This window comes from Lepidochelys kempii, chromosome 1 (genome assembly GCF_965140285.1).
Source record: "Lepidochelys kempii isolate rLepKem1 chromosome 1, rLepKem1.hap1, whole genome shotgun sequence".
NCBI classification, from domain to species: domain Eukaryota; kingdom Metazoa; phylum Chordata; order Testudines; family Cheloniidae; genus Lepidochelys; species Lepidochelys kempii.
Window position 1 is genome coordinate 290,321,409 of NC_136380.1, and position 18,523 is coordinate 290,339,931.

The window sequence follows — 18,523 nt, forward strand, 5'->3', positions numbered from 1 at the left end:
AAAGGTTGTAGAACGTCCAGGAGTCTACGCTGCATGTCACTGATCTCCTCAAGACAGATCTTGAGCTCAGCTGCCACCCTCTGCAAGAGCTCCTGGTATTGCCTGTGGTCATCAGGCAGAGATGGGGATGATGTAGAGACTGCCTCATCTAGTCAGGAGGATGACATGCCCAATGGAACTGTCAGCACCAGCGATCCAGCTCAATTTCCTCCTTTGCTTACTCCAATGGGGCCAGTGGCACTAGCCAGGGGAAGAGGGCCAAGTTTGATTCTTGTCCAGATCTGGGATGTCTAGTGTACAGACCCCAGAAGGGCCAAAATGAAGGCTGATTGAATGGGGAGTGCTTCAAGGCACTGGGTGTCAACAGTCCCCTGGGTCATAATACCTGGGAGGAGGGTGGCTCCAAGACCTTGAAGAAGTTGTGTGTGGACTGGTCTCCCTCCGAGGGAGTGAAGGTTCATCCAGAACATCAGACTCATCTGATGAAAAGACAGGTTCAAGTTCCACCTGTCGTGCCGTTGGTATGTTCCAGCTTGTGGACAGGGTACAGGAAAGACCCTTTCTCCTCAAGGTGGTTTCTTCTGGTATTGAAATATCCCGTGGAGGATGGGACAAGAAAGAGAAGAGAAGATTATGGGTAGGATAAGTCAAACATATCCTCCGGTGACGTAAAGATCTCAGTCCATCCTGGAGTTCAGAGTTCTGGAGGCCAGATTGACAGATCCAGTGCATCTCAGGAGATGGGCTCAGCAGATCCTTCCTGGAGTATGTTGAATGGGAATCCAACATGGAATTTCTAGTTGAAGCTGGCAGGTGCTGATTTTTGACCTTTGAAAGTTGGAGTCGGAACCAGAGCTGGAAGCAATGGATCCTTCTTCCATTGCACCTTCCCTTCTTGATTGGAAGATTTAAGCAGACTTAATTCTTTAAGACTCACCCATGAGCACTCAACCAACTTGGACAGGGACAGAGAGGTGTCCTGTCTCTCAGAGGAAGATCTAGATAGAGATACGTCCTTATGCTTATGTTCATATCCCATACTCTTATGAGAGGCTTAATGGTTTTGCCCTCTGCTCCAGAATTCATGCTCAGAGGGTTGCTACTCACCATCTGAGGCACAGCACTTGGGGGGTGGGGAGGGTCTCCCCAGTCTGGGTCAGACTGAGGTCTCATGGCTTTCTCCATGAGATGTTTCCACAAACAGCTCTCATCCCTCATGGGTTCAGGGAGCGAAAGAGCAACAAATGTTGCACTTGGTGGTGATATGAGCCTCCCCAAAGCAGTAAAGGCAGTGCAGGTGTCCACCGCTGATGGAGAAAAAAGAACTGCATTTCCTGCCCCTGCTCTAACCCTGGGATGCTGGGCATAGTACTTTTCTGTGGGCAGGAACTCCTTGAGGTGGAGAGAACTAAACTAACTATAAAGTCTAAAAATTCTAAGAATACTAAATACTAAACTATATACAATATATACATATTTACAAATTAGAAGACCGACAAAGATAGTTTTAGATAAAGAGGATTCTGACTCTGGCCATGCGGTGGTAAGAAGGAATTGAAGAGGCATTGATCTGCACCACCCCTCATGCCCTCACTTCAGAGCATGATGAAAACAACTGAGATGTGCAGACCAATGGACACTACTTGCTAGATATCTCTGATCTCAGGTGTATGATGCACATGTGTACCCATGTGTAAAATACACATAGGGACCAGCGCTTGAACTAAGGTTTTCATCGCTTATGCCTGCAATTTAATCTAGATGGTTTCATTTACTCATTTGAAATATTCAGTAGCTTAGTTTATTGACTAAGGCACTTATGTATGTGTAAGCTCAACATACTGCCCTTTAAAGCAATTCAACAGAATAATTTGAACATACCTGTCCTGAGGTGGTATTAAGGAATCACACACGTGGGGAATAGGCATATATGGCTGCAAGTCTTTGTTCTCCTGACATGCCTCATTGTGACTTCTTAGAACATCTGAGAACACCACAACCAACAATTAGCTACACTGTTACGAGTCAACTTCAAATTTAGTCACCTTTAAAAAAAAATAAAGAATCAGAAGCAGTTCTGGGTACAAACAGCTGTTTCAAGTCCCCTGCCAATATCAGTAGTTTTCAGGTTTCAGAGTAGCAGCCGTGTTAGTCTGTATTCGCAAAAAGAAAAGGAGTACTTGTGGCACCTTAGAGACTAACAAATGTATTTGAGCATAAGCTTTCGTGCCTTTTTGGTTTTTAAAAAGCTCTAAGGAAGACAAATCAGGGAAACTGAATATACAGGGAAAACAGCAAAACTGACTGTATACAAAGTGCTGTCAAATGTAAAAAAAATAAGCCTGGAATAAAGGGGAGGGGGTATTCTCTATAAATCAGTTCTGAGTTTTAATAATCTTGAGTGTTACTTTTAACTATATGTAAAAAAAGTTTTAGACAGAAGTGGGGTTTTTTGTTTTTTTGGTTTTTTTTTTTAAAGAATGGAACGTTACTCTATCCCCTCCCCAACAAAGTTATTTTTAAAACAAATGATTGTGGTAGAGTTATATGGACATTAATATTGTATATCATATATAATTATGTTTACCCTTCAACCCCATTAAAATTTGGATCAACCACTGTAGTTAACAGGAAGTCCTAAATCAAGACAGTTTTAAAAGTGAAGCTACTGTCCTAAACAAGTAACAACACTGCGTGTATATACTGTCCCTCAAAAGTAGTAAATTAATATTTAGGGGTTAATCTGGATATTCAACTTCAGTAAATAAAATTTGGTCTGGTTTTGGAATGATCTGTTAAAAGGCTTCTTTCACTGGTATACAGCCACTGAAGATTACTTTAGTACTGAATTTATCAGTTTTAAAAGGAAAGTTGGCCAGATCTAGCTTAATTACAAGAATAAATTGGATGTGGAGAGCATTGTGTCACCATTATATAACCCATCCACTACCCTTCCCTATGTCCATTTTTAAGAATAGATTGTTCAGTTAGCATAACTTTGACTATGCTATATTTAAGGTAATACCACAAATCTTCAGGATTGCAAGAATGTATAGTATTCATAAATCGAACACCTTATGCCAATGGTTTGCTTGGGTTTAAAGCGCAGGCTAAAGTGGTTTAGCACTTCTGGGTACAGAATAGGCATTATGCCTAAACTACTGAGCTCATAATGAAACATGGGAAGGAAATGCACTCGCAACAGAAGATGGGGGAGAGAGTAAACACAAAAGCAGAAGATGAGCATTTGACTTGCCACTTGATACAGAAAGGATCCGTATTTTGAAAATGTGTACAGGTTTTCTAAACCAGTGTTTGTTGTATATTTTAAAAATTCATACCTATAATCTTTACAACCATATCATACATCTGCCTGGTCTCCTCTTCCTCTTTTGTCCAGCGATATTTCATGTAGTTCAAGACTCCCCAAACCATCCCTATACCTGCATTAAAATTCATAATATTCTTTTAGATATACTTAGAACTTTAACTATTCTTAAACGTGCACCACATACTAGCTGGTGTGTTAAATTCAGCAAAAGCCTTGATGTATCAGAAGTACATACTACATGTTACTGTTAATGTTTTGCATTTTTGCAACAAAGCAGCATAGAAGCTAGTTTGGGGCTGAATAGGAAATGGGTTATTAGATTTTTTTAAAAAATACTTCATTGATATCACTAAAAGGACAGTTTCCCCCTGCTGAGCATCACATTTTGCTATTATTATTGGTAAACTAAAGACCATTTAATTTTCCCTGAGATGAAGTACAATACAATTTGGATTATCTTGACAGATGAAAATAGTGAGGTTTCACATAAGCCAATATCCCTCTAAACCTTCAGTTTGACAGCCTGTGGAACTTTAAAAAGCACACGCTTTGCAGCTTTTGGACTCTACCCTGTTGGCTACAGGCAAGCGTTTGGGAGTAGAGGCAGGATGTTTGAAAATGGGAAAGTCTCATTTCTCATAAACTTGGACTGCTTCAACTCAGTAGTGTTCCTTGCTGTGAAGTACTGCATGTATTTCTACAGCTGAAAATCATTCTGATCCTAACTTTGTATCTCCAAAGAGGTGACAAATCTTTAGGCTTAGCAGGAGTGCAGCCTCCACAGTTTGTGCCTATATGGATCAGGTGTCCCTGGTACTGCAGCAGAGCAGGGAGCCCTCTGTAGCCCCACTGTCACAGGCCACCTCCCTCACTCCCATGACAGTGGAGCTGCAGTGGGCCGGTAACAGCCTATCCCTGCAGGCACAAAGCGTGGGGAAGTCTGAGGGCCTGATGGGGCAGAGCAGAGACTCCTGGCCAGGATGACGAGTTCCAGGCAGCAAGGGAGGCCATCTCACTGCTGAATGGCTCCATCCCCAGGCACTAGCCATTCAGCAGTGGGATGGCCTCCCCTGCAGCTGGGACTCCTCCTCCCAGTCCTGGCCAGTGGTCTGTTCTGCCATGCCAGGACCACAGCCTTGCCCATACCTTACACTTGCAGGGAACAGGCATCACTGGCTCTGCAGCCGTGCAGGCAGCCCTCTGCAGCTCTGCTGTCATGGCCCCGCTAACTCACTCACCAGGTAAGGAGTGTGGGAGCCATCCCCAGACAAGGAACTGTTCAGCAGTACCCAGCAACCAAGATATCCTCCTTGCGGTCCCAGCCAGGGGTGTCTGCTCAACCAGGACTGAAGCCTCCCTCACACCTTGCGCTCTGGCGTCTTGGGACCCTCAACTATTCAAAGAATCCCCTGCAGGCTTGCTGCCATTGCTGGGAGCCCCCTGAAGCCCCACTGCCCTACACCTAACCCCAACCGTACTACCCCCTTTATTTCCAGCGACTGTAAAAATAAAAAATTGTTAAAAATAAACAAACATTGACAAATATCGAAAGCGGGGGGGGGGGGGGTATCAAATTCTGCCAAGCCTACAAGTCCTTCTCTGCTTCAGTTCCAGACAGAAATGTCTGGTATTCTAGTTATTGTAAATAACATGTTCAACTCAGAATTTGACCCAGGTTCTTCCCCACTGGACTTCACCAGTCAGGAAATTAAGCTTACTGTTCATTAACAATCTTGTCAAACATTCCCATGTGCATAAAGGAGCTAAGGGGCAGGAGAGAAAGAAAGGAAAACAAGGTGCCACACTATTCTCAATGATGAAATTGTGAATTCTCTGCTCAAGAAGTCATCTCCTGAAGTGGACAATCTTCTTATTGATCTGTATCAAATTTTGGGGGGAATGTTTAGTGAGAAGGTCATGGATGGTAATTTCTGATGGTTTCTGGAGTTTTGATTCCTCTTCCCCTTAACCCTAGTATGGGACAGGCATTGCACTGGTTGATGATCTCTTAGCAATGAAGAAACAGTGCTGAAGGAAATTCTTTTGGTTCTTCCAGCCATTTTTGATAAACTGACCATGAGATCTTTTTTGATTCATGTGCAGTCCACACAGGAACCAGTCTATGGCTCTTGAGTAGTTCCATCCCTTTTCAGCAAAGGATCTGAGAGGCTATTTATTATTAGCAATACCATCCAAAGTTCAATACAGTCAAGTCAGAGAATGTTAGGGGCTGCTCATTCAGCAGGATTTCACAGTAAAAATGTTAAAATTGTGCCTAGTAGTCTGCATCCGAGTTCAAGGCTCTGATTTTGGCTTATTGAATCACATATAGTCTGGGATTCAGTTACTTAAGAAAATCTCTTTTCCATGCAAAATTACTCCTGATGAGATCAGCAGTGACAACTGAGCAAGAGCCCTGTCAGTTTAAACAGGAGGGCATCAGACTGGCATTTTCTATTAATGATTCATTACACTAACCCATGTTCTGCATCAGTCTGTCATAGCCCAGATTTGTTGATAAGGAGCATGCAACGGGTTGATAAGTGAGCTCGTAGTTATTCTATTGTGGGATATATTTAATTAGGATGACCTTGACTAGGCAGTGAATTTGTTTGTACAGGGGATTGTATTATTTATGCATTAATCATTGCATCGCACCTTGAGTCAGTGACTGGTGCGCCATACAGAAAAATAAAAGTTAAAGACCTAATTTTCTACCCCTAAGTCAAACCTGGTTGCGATTGGGGCGTTGATTGAAGAATATCTGATCTACAGGTAACAGCTTTAATTAACCAAGCTTCACACAAGTGCTACTGTACAGGATAGGTTTTATTTTCAGTGCTTTCTACAGAAATAATATACAGGTTCTCTGGAATTTCTACTCTATCCTCTCCGTGTAGACAGTCTCATCTCCTCTCCTCCATCAACACCTACACAGAATGTTTTGTAAAGGTTATATTATTTTTGTTAGTTTAAAGAAATCAGTGCCCCAAGGATAAAAAAAAATTTTCCCCTTCCTATAAACGTTTATAAAAGTAATTGTATATGACTTGTACCAAAAACTTCAGATATTACAATCAAGTCATATCAATTTATTACTTCAATTAAACTGTGAGCCGACTCACTCCAGACAAAGAAATATGACAGACAGAATTAGAAGGCAAACATTGCTAGACCCTGTCCCCACCCACACACTTAACTGCAAATTACAACCACTAATAGGATGAATTTAAATAACTTACCCAAAAGCAATATTGATAATCTGTGAGTTACAGTAATAAATGCACGGCGAAAACGACATCTGAAAGACATCTGTGGTCTAGTAGATTCCAGGTATTTCACATCAGTTACATTATTTAATTCCTCACTGGGGTCATTACCAATACACCTATTTAAAAACATTTAACAGTTTTAGGGCTAAATTAACTTATTGTGAAAATAAAAGCCTATGAAATAAAATCACTTACTTTATGCCAACATCTTCCCCCCTACTCATGATCCATTGTAGCACTGTGTTAAGTACTTTTTCATACTCTGGACCTAAACTCTGTCAAAAACAAGTAGTAGACGTAAAAGATTGATTTATTCTGGTATATTAAAGAATGTAACACTAACACATAGGTTTATGTAATACCATATAAGAAGGATCAGTAGACAATACTGATTATTTTTCATATAAAGTTTCAACAACGCACACAAAGGGACACCAAATATATGCAGATTATATGTAACTTTGGGACTAAAAATGAATGACATCCATTGAATTGAGAGATACTTGAGAAGTGTGCCATTCTCAATTTTAAAGGAGTCATGAATCACAACATTCAGCAACAGTCTACCATTTAGTCACTAGGGGGAGCTCAGCATTCTGCAAAATTAAAACCAAAACTAGATATGAACCTATATATAGAATTTATCCTAGAAGATAAACTGCAACAAAAGATTAATTAAATTTTAAATGCATAATATACTATCAAAATTTTAATTAATCCTTCCTTTCCTAGCATACTAATGTTTCTACTGTAAATCATTTCACATCATCTGTTGTAGGAGAAAGCCTTCATTACTTTTTGGCAGGTAAGCTCCACAATTCACCTTTAAATATCCTTTGCACAACCAGACTGAAGCTGAAATACAGTTTAAGGACTACTTTCCTGAAAAATGTAAATTGAAAAAAGATTTTACAGTAAGTCTTATTCTATCACCTAAGGATCAGACTGATATAAACTGTCCTAAAATTAGGAGGACAAAAGTTAATGTGTGAACTTATTTTCGCACCAAGAATGAAAGCACTGAGTAGATTCTAATTTGCTGAACGTGTTGCATTGCTTTAAAATTCTGTCACTGCACACAATTAATGAAGTGCTGCACATCAGATGTTATATTTATATTCCAGTTACAGGCTGGAAGAGTTAAGAGTAAATGAAACTTGTATTTAAAAATGACAAATTTGTATACCAATTTACAGCCTCTCACATTTACAGATTTGAAATCTTATCACCATAACAAATGCCTTTACTTCCTCTCTGCTAAAATCCTTTACTGTGCATTTTATCTCTTACCTTTACTGTTAACACTTTTTTCTATAGCCCCCTCAAAAGGTTACGCCCAGCTCTGCATACCAATAGATACAGAACGTTGCTATCCGTCTTCACCCATCATTCAGAAGTGCAACCAGCAACACCTCCACTCCTTCCCATTAATGTTTGGGATGCTGTTCAAATTGTCCCTTTGTTCACAGTACAAGTAATTTTTGCCAAGTAAACAACATTTAGTTTAGCTGTTAAAATGAGAATACAAAAAAAACCTCCAAATACCATATTGTTTGGTTTTAAAAAAGAGATTAAAATGAGTAGCAACTTAATCGTATTTTTGCCCCAATTGGGAGCAAAAGGAAGAGTGAGACAAAACTCTCCTTTCAGAAGGTTCCAAATGCATCACTTTGATATGAACTCTCTCTCATGGAGGTGGTTGAAAAATACAGATTTGACACTTCAAAAGAAAGAGGGTTGGATTTTTTTGCAAAAATGTTCACAAAATTATTCCATTTCTCAACCAGCTCTACTCTTATGCTCTTCCCCTTATCTATTAGGGAATGCATATATAGGTGGGGTTTCCTAAGAGACTACTGCCTCTAAGTCCTGTCAAAGGGCCTCATGCTGTTACTGATGTTGGCTAGTACATACCTGGTAAACTTAGGGCTTGGCTACACTTGCGAGTTAGAGCGCATTAAAGCAGCCCCAGGCGCCCTAGCTCACTCCCTGTCCACACTGGCAAGGCACGTAGAGTGCTCTGATTCCACCACAAGTGCGCTCCTGGTACTCCACCTCAGCAAGAAGATTAAAGCTTGTTGCGTAGTGGCTGAAATGCCTGGGGGGTGTCAGTGTGAATGAGGTGTTGCATTACTGCACTCTGATCAGCCTCTGGAAACATCCCATAATCCCCTTAAATCAAGTGGCCACTCCTCTCATTGTTTTGAACTCGCCTAGGAATACGGATATGCCCTTCTGACAGCCGGCTCCGAGACAAAGCAAGCCATTACTGTGAAATGCTGTGTGTGAGAAAGAGAGGTGGGGAGGAGTGGGAGGTCTGCTGCTGTCTGAACTTACAAGACAGCACGCTGACATGCTTTCAGCCCCCAAAAACCCACTCTCTCTCCCCCCACATACACACAACACACTCCCTATCACACTCCACCCCACCCCCCATTTGAAAAGCATGTTGCAGTCAACTGCATGCTCGGATAGCTGCCCATAATGCACCGCTCCCAATGCTGCTACAAATGCCACAAATGTGGCCATGCCAGTGCACTTGAAGCTGTCAGAGTGGACAGACTGCAGCGCTTTCCCTACTGCACGCTACGAAGGCTGGTTTAACTCAAAGTGCTCTACATCTGCAAGTGTAGCCATATCCTTAGAGACCATCCTCTCTCACTGAAAAGAGGATCATTCTTGCTTCTTCTCTGCATCCACGCAGCTGAAAACAGCATGAAGACACAGAATAGCAAAATGCTACTGTCTACTGAATTCTGACCTGTCCTTTTACACTTTTGTAATTCACAAGCTTACAGCAAAATTTGTGCTTATAAAGCAACGTCTCCATTCAGTTTTAAAATCTATGTTCTCTTAAGATTCTACATACGACATCTAGGGTTTTCTGGCTCATTTCATGAAACAGGAAAAGGTTAAAGGATGTAACAAGCACCTTTACTTTCTACATTTACACTCACATTCACAGAAGAAATTTTGCAGTTTAATAAAACAGTCTTTTCCCTTTCCCCCAAAAATAAAAACCATAAGGGCTGTGTGTGAAAGATATGTTCATTTCCAGTGAAATACAAAAAAAGATATGCAATAAGTAGTTAAATTTTAATTATACTGCTACACTGCATGTGAAAGCACCTTTTTAAATACAAATGGTAATGTTAATTTGTGCAAACCTTAACAGATAAAACTAATGAAAAAATACTTTTTCCGATTGCTTACTTTTAAATATGCAGCTGTCTCCTGGACGGAAAGGTTTCTCTGAATAGAGTTGCCACAGTCATGATCTCCTGGTAAAATTAAATTTTTAAAAAATTTTTAATCTATTTATTACTTTGTTATATAAACTAAAAAGCCCACAAGTGCAAACTTACACAGTTAATGCAATCTACACAAGCAGAGAATAGTTGGAGGCGCTAAGTATTTAAAATAAGAACGTGGGAGAGAGACTTCTGGATGCTTTCCCCCCCCCAAACATCTGATTGCCACAACTATCAACTGTGATGCTACAAATATGATTAGAACTTCAGGTACGAAACAAAAAACAAGAGCAGAAGCACGTTCTTAAAAACCTTTAAAAACTAGAAGTGAAATAAAAGGTAGTTTACAGAACTTTATTAAAAGAAACATTAAGACTGAGGCAAAACAAAAGAATTACTGATTCAGTTAAGGGTTAACACTTGGTCCACTTCCAAACCCTACCCCAAAAGGATGCCTTAAATAATTGGATAATCCTCCATTTCGTGCCTAATTACTGGGAAACTTCTTGCATGTATGAATTAATTTTTCCTGGCTTTTTCTTTCAAAATCGTGAGAGTCATAAGTTTCTATAAATTTCCCTTCATAAAATGAATCTAGTACATGAAGTAAATTCAGTGCACTGAAAAAGGCTAGAAAGTATACACATACATACCATACAGTTTTATATTTTAAAGATAAAAAATGGTTACTTTACATGCAAACCAATGTAAAGTAAAAGCAGATTTGCCATTTACTCTGAACACATTTTTGTGTAATAACTTATTACCACATTGGTCTTACAAATTTCTTATATAAGCGCACCTTAAAAAAATATTAGTAAACAGAAGTATCTAGAACCCCCAGAAATGCAGAGTGCGTTTGACACACATGCCCCTGTCATCATAAAATGAATGCGAGTCAAACTTAAGTGAGGGGGGGGGAGGGTAGAAAATCAATGTGTGAAGGCACACTAGCTTCTTGAACAGACCTAATGGTATTTGAAACTTTCTATTTTATCTCCTTATAATAGACGTGTGCAAACAGAAAGTCGTAAGACCTTGCAGACCCGAGTCAGTCTGAAAAGCTTCAAGAATTACATCACCATCATTCTATTAGTAGGCTTGACCAGAACTAGACTTCTAGATTAAATGCACCTCCTTGATCATCCAGAGAAACTGTAGTTTATTGACAGGTTTCAGAGTAGCAGCCGTGTTAGTCTGTATCCACAAAAAGAACAGGAGTACTTGTGGCACCTTAGAGATAAACAAATTTATTAGAGCATAAAGCTTTCGTGGGATACAGCCCACTTCATCAGATGCATAGAATGGAACATATAGTAAGAAGATATATATATACATACAGAGAAGGTGGAAGTTGCCATACAAAATGTAAGAGGCTAATTAATGAAGATGAGCTATTATCATCAGAAGAAAAAAACTTTTGTGGTGATGATCAAGATGGCCCATTTAGACAGTTGACAAGAAGGTGTGAGGATACTTAACTTAGGGAAACAGATTCAATAAATGTAATGACCCAGCCACTCCCAGTCTCTATTCAAAATCAAGTTAATGGTATCTAGTTTGCATATTAATTCAAGCTCAGCAGTTTCTCGTTGGAGTCTTTGGAAGCATTTCTGTTGCAAAATTGCCACTCTTAAATCCTTTATTGAGTGGCCAGAGAGGTTGAAGTGTTCTCCTACTGGTTTTTGAATATTATGATATCTGATGTCAGATTTGTTTTGTATTCTTTTGCATAGAGACTGTCCGGTTTGGCCAATGTACATGGCAGAGGGGCATTGCTGGCACATGATGGCATATATCACATTGGTAGATGTGCAGGTGAACGAGCCCCTGATGGCATGGCTAATGTGATTAGGTCCTATGATGGTGTCACTTGAATAAATATGTGGACAGAGTTGGCATCGGGCTTTGTTGCAAGGATAGGTTTCTGGGTTAGTGTTTTTGTTGTGTGGTTGCTGGAGAGTATTTGCTTCAGGTTTGGGGGTTGTCTGTAAGCGAGAACTGATCTGTTTCCCAAGATCTATGAGAGATCGTTCTTCAGGATAGGTTGTAAATCTGATGACGCGCTGGAGAGGTTTTAGTTGAGGGCTGAAGGTGACAACTAGTGGAGTTCTGTTATTTTCTTTGTTGGGCCTGTCCTGTAGTAGGTGACTTCTGGGTACTCTTCTGGCTCTGTTAATCTGTTTTTTCACTTTAGCAGGTGGTTACTGTAGTTTTAAGAATGCTTGATAGAGATCTTGTAGATGTTTGTCTCCGTCGGAGGGATTGGAGCAAATGCGGTTGTATCTTAGAGCTTGGCTGTAGACAATGGATAGTGTGGTGTGTCCTGGATGGAAGTTGGAGGCATGTAGGTAAGTATAGCAGTCAGTAGGTTTCTGGTATAGGGTGGTGTTTATGTGACCGTCGCTTATTAGCACAGTAGTGTCCAGAAAATGGACCATTTGTGTGGATTGGTCTAGGCTGAGATTGATGGTGGGATGGAAAGATACAACCGCATTTGCTCCAATCCCTCAGACTGAGACAAACACCTACAAGATCTTTATCAAAGCATTCTTTAAACTACAATAATCACCTGCTGAAGTGAAAAAACAGATTGACAGAGCCAGAAGAGTACCCAGAAGTCAACTATGCAAACTAGATACTATTAACTTGGGTTTGAATAGAGACTGGGAGTGGCTGGGTCATTACACATATTGAATCTATTTCCCTAAGTTAAGTATCCTCACACCTTCTTGTCAACTGTCTAAGTGGGCCATCTTGATCATCACTACAAAAGTTTTTTTCTCCTGCTGATAATAGCTCATCTTCATTAATTAAACTCTTACAGTTTGTATGGCAACTTCCACCTTCTCTCTCTCTCTCTGTGTGTGTGTTTTCTTACTATATGTTCCATTCTATGCATCCGATGAAGTGGGCTGTAGGCTTATGCGCTAATAAAATTGCTAGTCTCTAAGGTGCCACAAGTATTCCTATTCTTTTTGTAGTTTATTGACATACACATACCAGTATGGGGTCACACGGGAAGAGAAGAAAAGACTATCTCTGACCTCCATCCGTCCTTGAATTCATCTTTGCAGAGAACTGCTGGGCAACTGCAACCCCATGAAAGCATTTTTCCCCCTTCACCTTACCTAATAAAATTATTTTTTTCTGCTAGTATTCATGTCTGCAAGTTTACTCTCTCCAGATAAGGAAGACAACCCAAAACACTCACTGACCCAAGAACAGACTCCACCCCCTAAAATCCTTTCCAGAATGGAAAACCCCAAAGTGGTAACAAAGCTAAGAAATGTTAGCTATTTAATTTTTTACACACACACACACACACACACACAGACACACACCATTTAAGGTAAAACTAGAATTTAAATTTAAATGGAGTAGCTGAATACAATTGTTGTTTGAACGAATAGTGCTCAAACAATTTCTCAGTGGGTCAAGTTAGCAGCCAAATACTACAAGCAAATAATTCCAGAAAGGCATAGCACCATGTCTGCCAACTCTGTTGTGGATTTTAAACAGCAGTGATGTCCCAGAGCACAATCATGATTTGAATAAGAAATATTTATGTGAAGCAAGATCTTTTTCAGACTAATGTAGCCAATGATTTGATTGAATACACTTTTATAGATTTAGAAGTTGCATCTCTGATTTTGTAAGCCTTTGCAATTTGTGTTTTAAGCACTAAGCTATCAATGTCTTACAGGCTTCTTCTCTTTTGACTGGTGGCTGGCGGAGAAGAAGTGGGGATATGGTTTTTAAGAAAGATACTTCTTGTATAGTGTCTGATACCACACCACCTGAAATCAAATGGAGTTTTTCTATCAAGTTGAACTGAAGTAGGATGAAACTACTGAAAGTTTTGATTCAGTATTCTTTATCAACGAACAATGGGATGTGCAGTACCTGTATAGAAAGATGGTAGTTAACTTATAACAGATGATTTACACCAGGGGTGGGCAAACTTTTTGGCCCGAGGGCCACATGGGGGTTGTGAAACGGTATGGAGGGCCGGGTAGGGAAGGCTATACCTCCACAAACAGCCTGGCCCCCGCCCCCTCCTACTTCCCGCCCCCTGACTGTCCCCCTCAGAACCCCCCACCCCATCCAACCCCCCCCACTCTTTGTCCCGACTGCCCCCTCCCAGGACCCCCATTCCTAACTGCCCCCCGGGATCCCCCCTGCTCCCTGTCTCCTTACTGTGTCCCCGCCCCAAACCTCCACCCCATCCAACCGCCCCCTGTTCCCCAACTGCCCCCCGGGACCTCCTGCCCTTTACCCAACCCTCCCCCTGCCCCCCGTCCCCTTACCATGCCAGTGGCAGGACAGGCTTATTGGAAAGCCTGGGAGGTTGGCAGGCGCAAGCCACACTGCCCAAGCAGCAGCATAGCTGCGGGGGGGGGGGAGGGAAGAGGAGGTGGGTGAAGGGCCTAGCCTCCCCATCCGGGAGCTCAGGGGCTGGGCAGGACGGTCCCACAGGCTGGATGTGGCCCGTGGGCCATAGTTTGCCCACCTCTGATTTACACTATGAATAAAAGACGTTACTCACCCTGTGCAGTTCTTTGAGATGTGTGACTCTATGGGAGCACTTCACACACCTTTGATCGTAGATTTTCATTAGCAGTTTGAGTTCAGCCTGCGCATGTGCTGCTGACATCCTTGTGCCCTGCACCATGGCTATATCAGGCTCTGTGGGTGAATCATACTCCGTTTCTTCTCCAATGCCAAGGAGAAGGAGAGTGGGTATTGGAGCACCCATAGGCACAGACATCTTGAACTACCATTATTGCACAGGGTGAATAACTTCTACTTCAAATAGCGTCCCTGTGGGTACTTCACTTCAGTTGACTCCCCCTCCTTATGGGGATACTGCTTGGGAGCTTCAAAATCAAATCTGGCACAGTGGAAAGAACTGCATTGCCAATTGCCACATCAGATCTAGAGGCATCAACTAAGGCATGATGCCTGGAAATGTACGTGCCGAAGACCATGTAGCAGCTCTGCAGATCTCAGATACCAGGACAGCTTTAAGTAGAGCCACAGATGTAGACTGATCTAATCGAGTGAGCTGACATGCCAGCAGTAGGTGGAATGTAGCACTGTAACAAGCTATAACACACCCCAAAATCCATTTGGATCATCTTTGGGTAGAAATAGAACCTTTAGATCTGTCTGCAAACAAAATGAGCAGGCTATGAGATTTACCAAATGATTTAGTCCTATCTACACAGAAGGCTAGCACAGTTCTGACACCTAGAGTATGGAAGGCAGTCTCCAGGTTGGAATTATGTGGTTTTGGAAAGAAAACTGGTAGGTAAATGACCTCATTCGGATGAAATTCAGAAGATACTTTAGAAAGAAACCTGGGGTGTGGTCATAAGGGAACTCTGTCCTTGTAGAATACTGTGAAAGGGGGTGTGACACTATGTCCCATATGCTTCATAAGAGATATGATTATGATAGGATTATGGCATAACTAAGATGTATTTTATGCAAGATGGGTCATGTGAGATATCATTGGAAAGGTTATGATTTACTGATTATATTTGTATGCATGCATCATTTTTGTATCTTAAGTTAGGAATATTGTCTATGCACCTATTACAAATGTGTTTATACCTGGGGAATGCCCACTAGACAGAATGTAATCAGTCTAGATTGCTGGCTGGAAAGGGTCATTGGGAAAAACAATGGGTCTTTGAAGGTGCTAATCTCCCACTTTCATGGAAAGCCTTCCTGTGGACACCGCAAACAGACTGAGTTGTGGCTGCAGTGTCATGTGATCAAGTCACCTGGACTCCATAATAAAATTAGTACTTTTCCACTGACTGGGGGTGGGAATCACACTGGAAGACAAAAGATTCCCACCATATGTAAAACCGATTTAAGGCAGGGGAGTGACATAATCGTGGTCAGTTCCTCACTGAATCCCCACCCAGTGAAAACATCTAACAAACAAAGATAAGGACGGGAGAAGGACTGAGCCCAGGCTGGAAGGTTGTCTAGCCTGTAAATGAAATATCTGAAGTTTTAAGCTGCAGGCAAGTGCAGCTGGTCTTCAAAAATCTCTGCAATCTGCCTAAACCAACATTTAGGGTGAGAGAGTGCTACTTGTAACCAGTTTCTTTAGTATTTTAAGCTTAGATTGAGTGTTTGTTTTATTTGCTAAGTAATCTGCTTTAATATGTTTGCTATCCCTTACAATCACTTAAAATCTACCTTTTGTTATTAATAAACTTGCTTTTTTTTCTCTAAAACCAGTCTGTGGAATTCATAACGGGGGGGGGGGGGGGGGTAGAGCTGTGCATATCTTCCTCCACATTGAGAGAGGGGGTGAATTTCAATGAGCTTACACTGTATAGTTCTCTGTGCAGCGCAAGATGATACAATTATGGATTTACACTCCAGAGGGGGTGTGCACTCAAGTTCTGGGCAATTCCTTAGCTGAGATTTCCCATGCAAAGCTGATCTCTGCATCTGTGTGAAACTGCAGCTGGACGTGTCCCTACCTGGGTGTGTGCTAGTAAAATGCAGTCTGAAGCCTGAGAGAGGGCTTGGGTGACTTGCCTCGGCAGTACAATGTAAAAGGAACCCAGGCTAGTGGGACAGGCAGGCTCAGTGGTACCCCAGTTCCAAGTGGCACACTGGGGTGGGGGGGACGGACCCATCACAGGGGGATCTGCCATTAAAGCTCCAAACTCTCAGATTCTGCAGGCTGATGAAATAGCCACTAAGAAGGCTGTTTTCATGGACAAATTCAGTAAGGTGCAGTTTGCCATTGGTCAAAAGGTGACTTCATGGAGACTTAAGAACCAAATCAAGGTCCCAAACGGGGGGGGGGGGGGGGGGACGGACGACCAGTGGGCGAGATTACCCAGACCTTTTGTGAACCTTACAGTTGTAGGGTTAGCAAACAGCGAGAACCCCTCAATAGTGCTATGAAAAGCTGTTAAGGCAGCCAAATGAACCTTGAAAGTACTGATAGTCCCATTTTCTTTAATTGAAGCAGATATTCCAGAACAAGCAGAATCAAGGCAGATCTGGCGACAGCATTCGGGAATTCAGACCAGCGACTAAAAGCTTCTCCACTTTTGAAGGTATTTCTGGAAGAATCTTTCCTACTATTTAATAATACCTATTGTACTTCTGCAGAACAGACTGACTCTACCCCACGAAACATCAAGGAGCCATGCCTGGAGGTGGAGAATGCTGGGATGAAGCAGTCGACCAGTGCTCTGAGAGAGCAGCTAAGGAGCGATTGGAAGATTTATTGCTGGACAAAGAGCTAGGTGAAACAGGTAAGGAAACTATGCCAACCTTGATAACGTTGGGGCTACTAGAATAACTGCGGTCACTGGTTTGACCCATTATGGCTGTCCTTATGTTTTTATGAAAATCACCTGCTAAAAGCGACAGCTGAGACATTTTGCCTGCCAGGGAAATATATTGCAGAAATTCTACTGTGATGTTCTATTTGACAGTTCCATGATGTTATTGCTTTGCACAGAGGAAAAGGGTTCTCACTCCTCCCCACCAACTGATATTGAACACGCAGGCAACATTATCTGTGATGACTTTCGTAGGCCTGTGTCTGATGAGAGGCAGAAAATGAAGAGAGGCATTTCTGATCACTCTGGTTGAAATGGAGGCTGGATTCTTGCCATCTGACCTGTACCATTAGGGCAGCGATAATAATTAGATCTACCCATGGGCCAATCAGATTATTTTATGACAAGAGGCAGGCCATTTGTGCAGAAGGCTGACTTAAACTTAAAAATCCCACAACTTCAGCTGCCAATAAATAAAGACCTTGATTGCAACATTAAGTATTAGTGTCTATCTTTTAACAAAGTTTATAAATCAACATTACCACCTGTGTCTGTGGTAATCTCTAATGGGAGAGGACATAAATGATCTCTGGCAAGCTTTCTGAAGAATGGTTTGTAGGAGGCCAGTGCAAGGTGCATGAACTGGTGAAGATCCCAGTCTGTCAGGCGACTGCCGTGTTGGTTTTTTATAATGTTCATGGTAGAAAACCCTGATTTGCAGAGGTACATTAATCCAAACATTGTTAAAAGATAGATGGTTTAGATGCTGATTATTCTGAAACCGGTAAGCATATCAAGTCCAGAAATCACAAAGTCTCACTTTACTGAATTTTGCCTTCAAGACATCTGAGCTCTGGAGACTTAAAATTTGTAATTGAAAGGCACCTTCATCAATTGAATCAAGAAAGTTATTTGCTTCAGAAAGGCAAGGTCTATTGGCAGAGACAACAAACTGAACACAAACAAATTAAAGCAAATCTTTCGGAATTTTAAAATTCTCAAAATCACATTTTAAGATTTTTGATCGGATTGTTTAGGAATTCTTGCATCATTTTCATCAACGTTTCATCTGTAGCAGCACGCCATGAGGGAAAATGCAACATCTCTCCTGTTAAGTCTGTCTCACAGATTACGAGATTCCTCTGAAAGAAGCACACTTTTTCAAACAGATCCCCAACACTGCTCGCAAGGCCTTGGAGTTGCAAGTTGAGTGACCAATAATATTGCACAGATAAGCTATCATTCATAAATTCCAGGAACTCACAAGCCTTGTTGGTCTTGTGGTTTGAACAAAATTCTATTTCTTTTTGAAGCACACACAATCTAATACATGCTCCCTAT

At 41.4% G+C, this 18,523-nt stretch overlaps 1 protein-coding gene across 3 annotated transcripts in view; it reads right to left on the reverse strand.

The window, feature by feature from the left end:
- LEMD3 (LEM domain containing 3) overlaps positions 1–18,523 on the reverse strand; it is an 87,659-nt gene that overhangs the window by 13,068 nt on the left and 56,068 nt on the right. For all 3 annotated transcript variants that reach the window (XM_073327866.2, XM_073327867.2, XM_073327868.2), the window contains exons 4-8: positions 9,817–9,884; positions 6,799–6,878; positions 6,574–6,719; positions 3,342–3,443; positions 1,882–1,984 (exon numbers count right to left, since the gene is read on the reverse strand). In XM_073327866.2, coding sequence (XP_073183967.2) covers positions 1,882–1,984; positions 3,342–3,443; positions 6,574–6,719; positions 6,799–6,878; positions 9,817–9,884 — 499 coding nt within the window. The remainder of the gene's footprint in view (positions 1–1,881; positions 1,985–3,341; positions 3,444–6,573; positions 6,720–6,798; positions 6,879–9,816; positions 9,885–18,523) is intronic.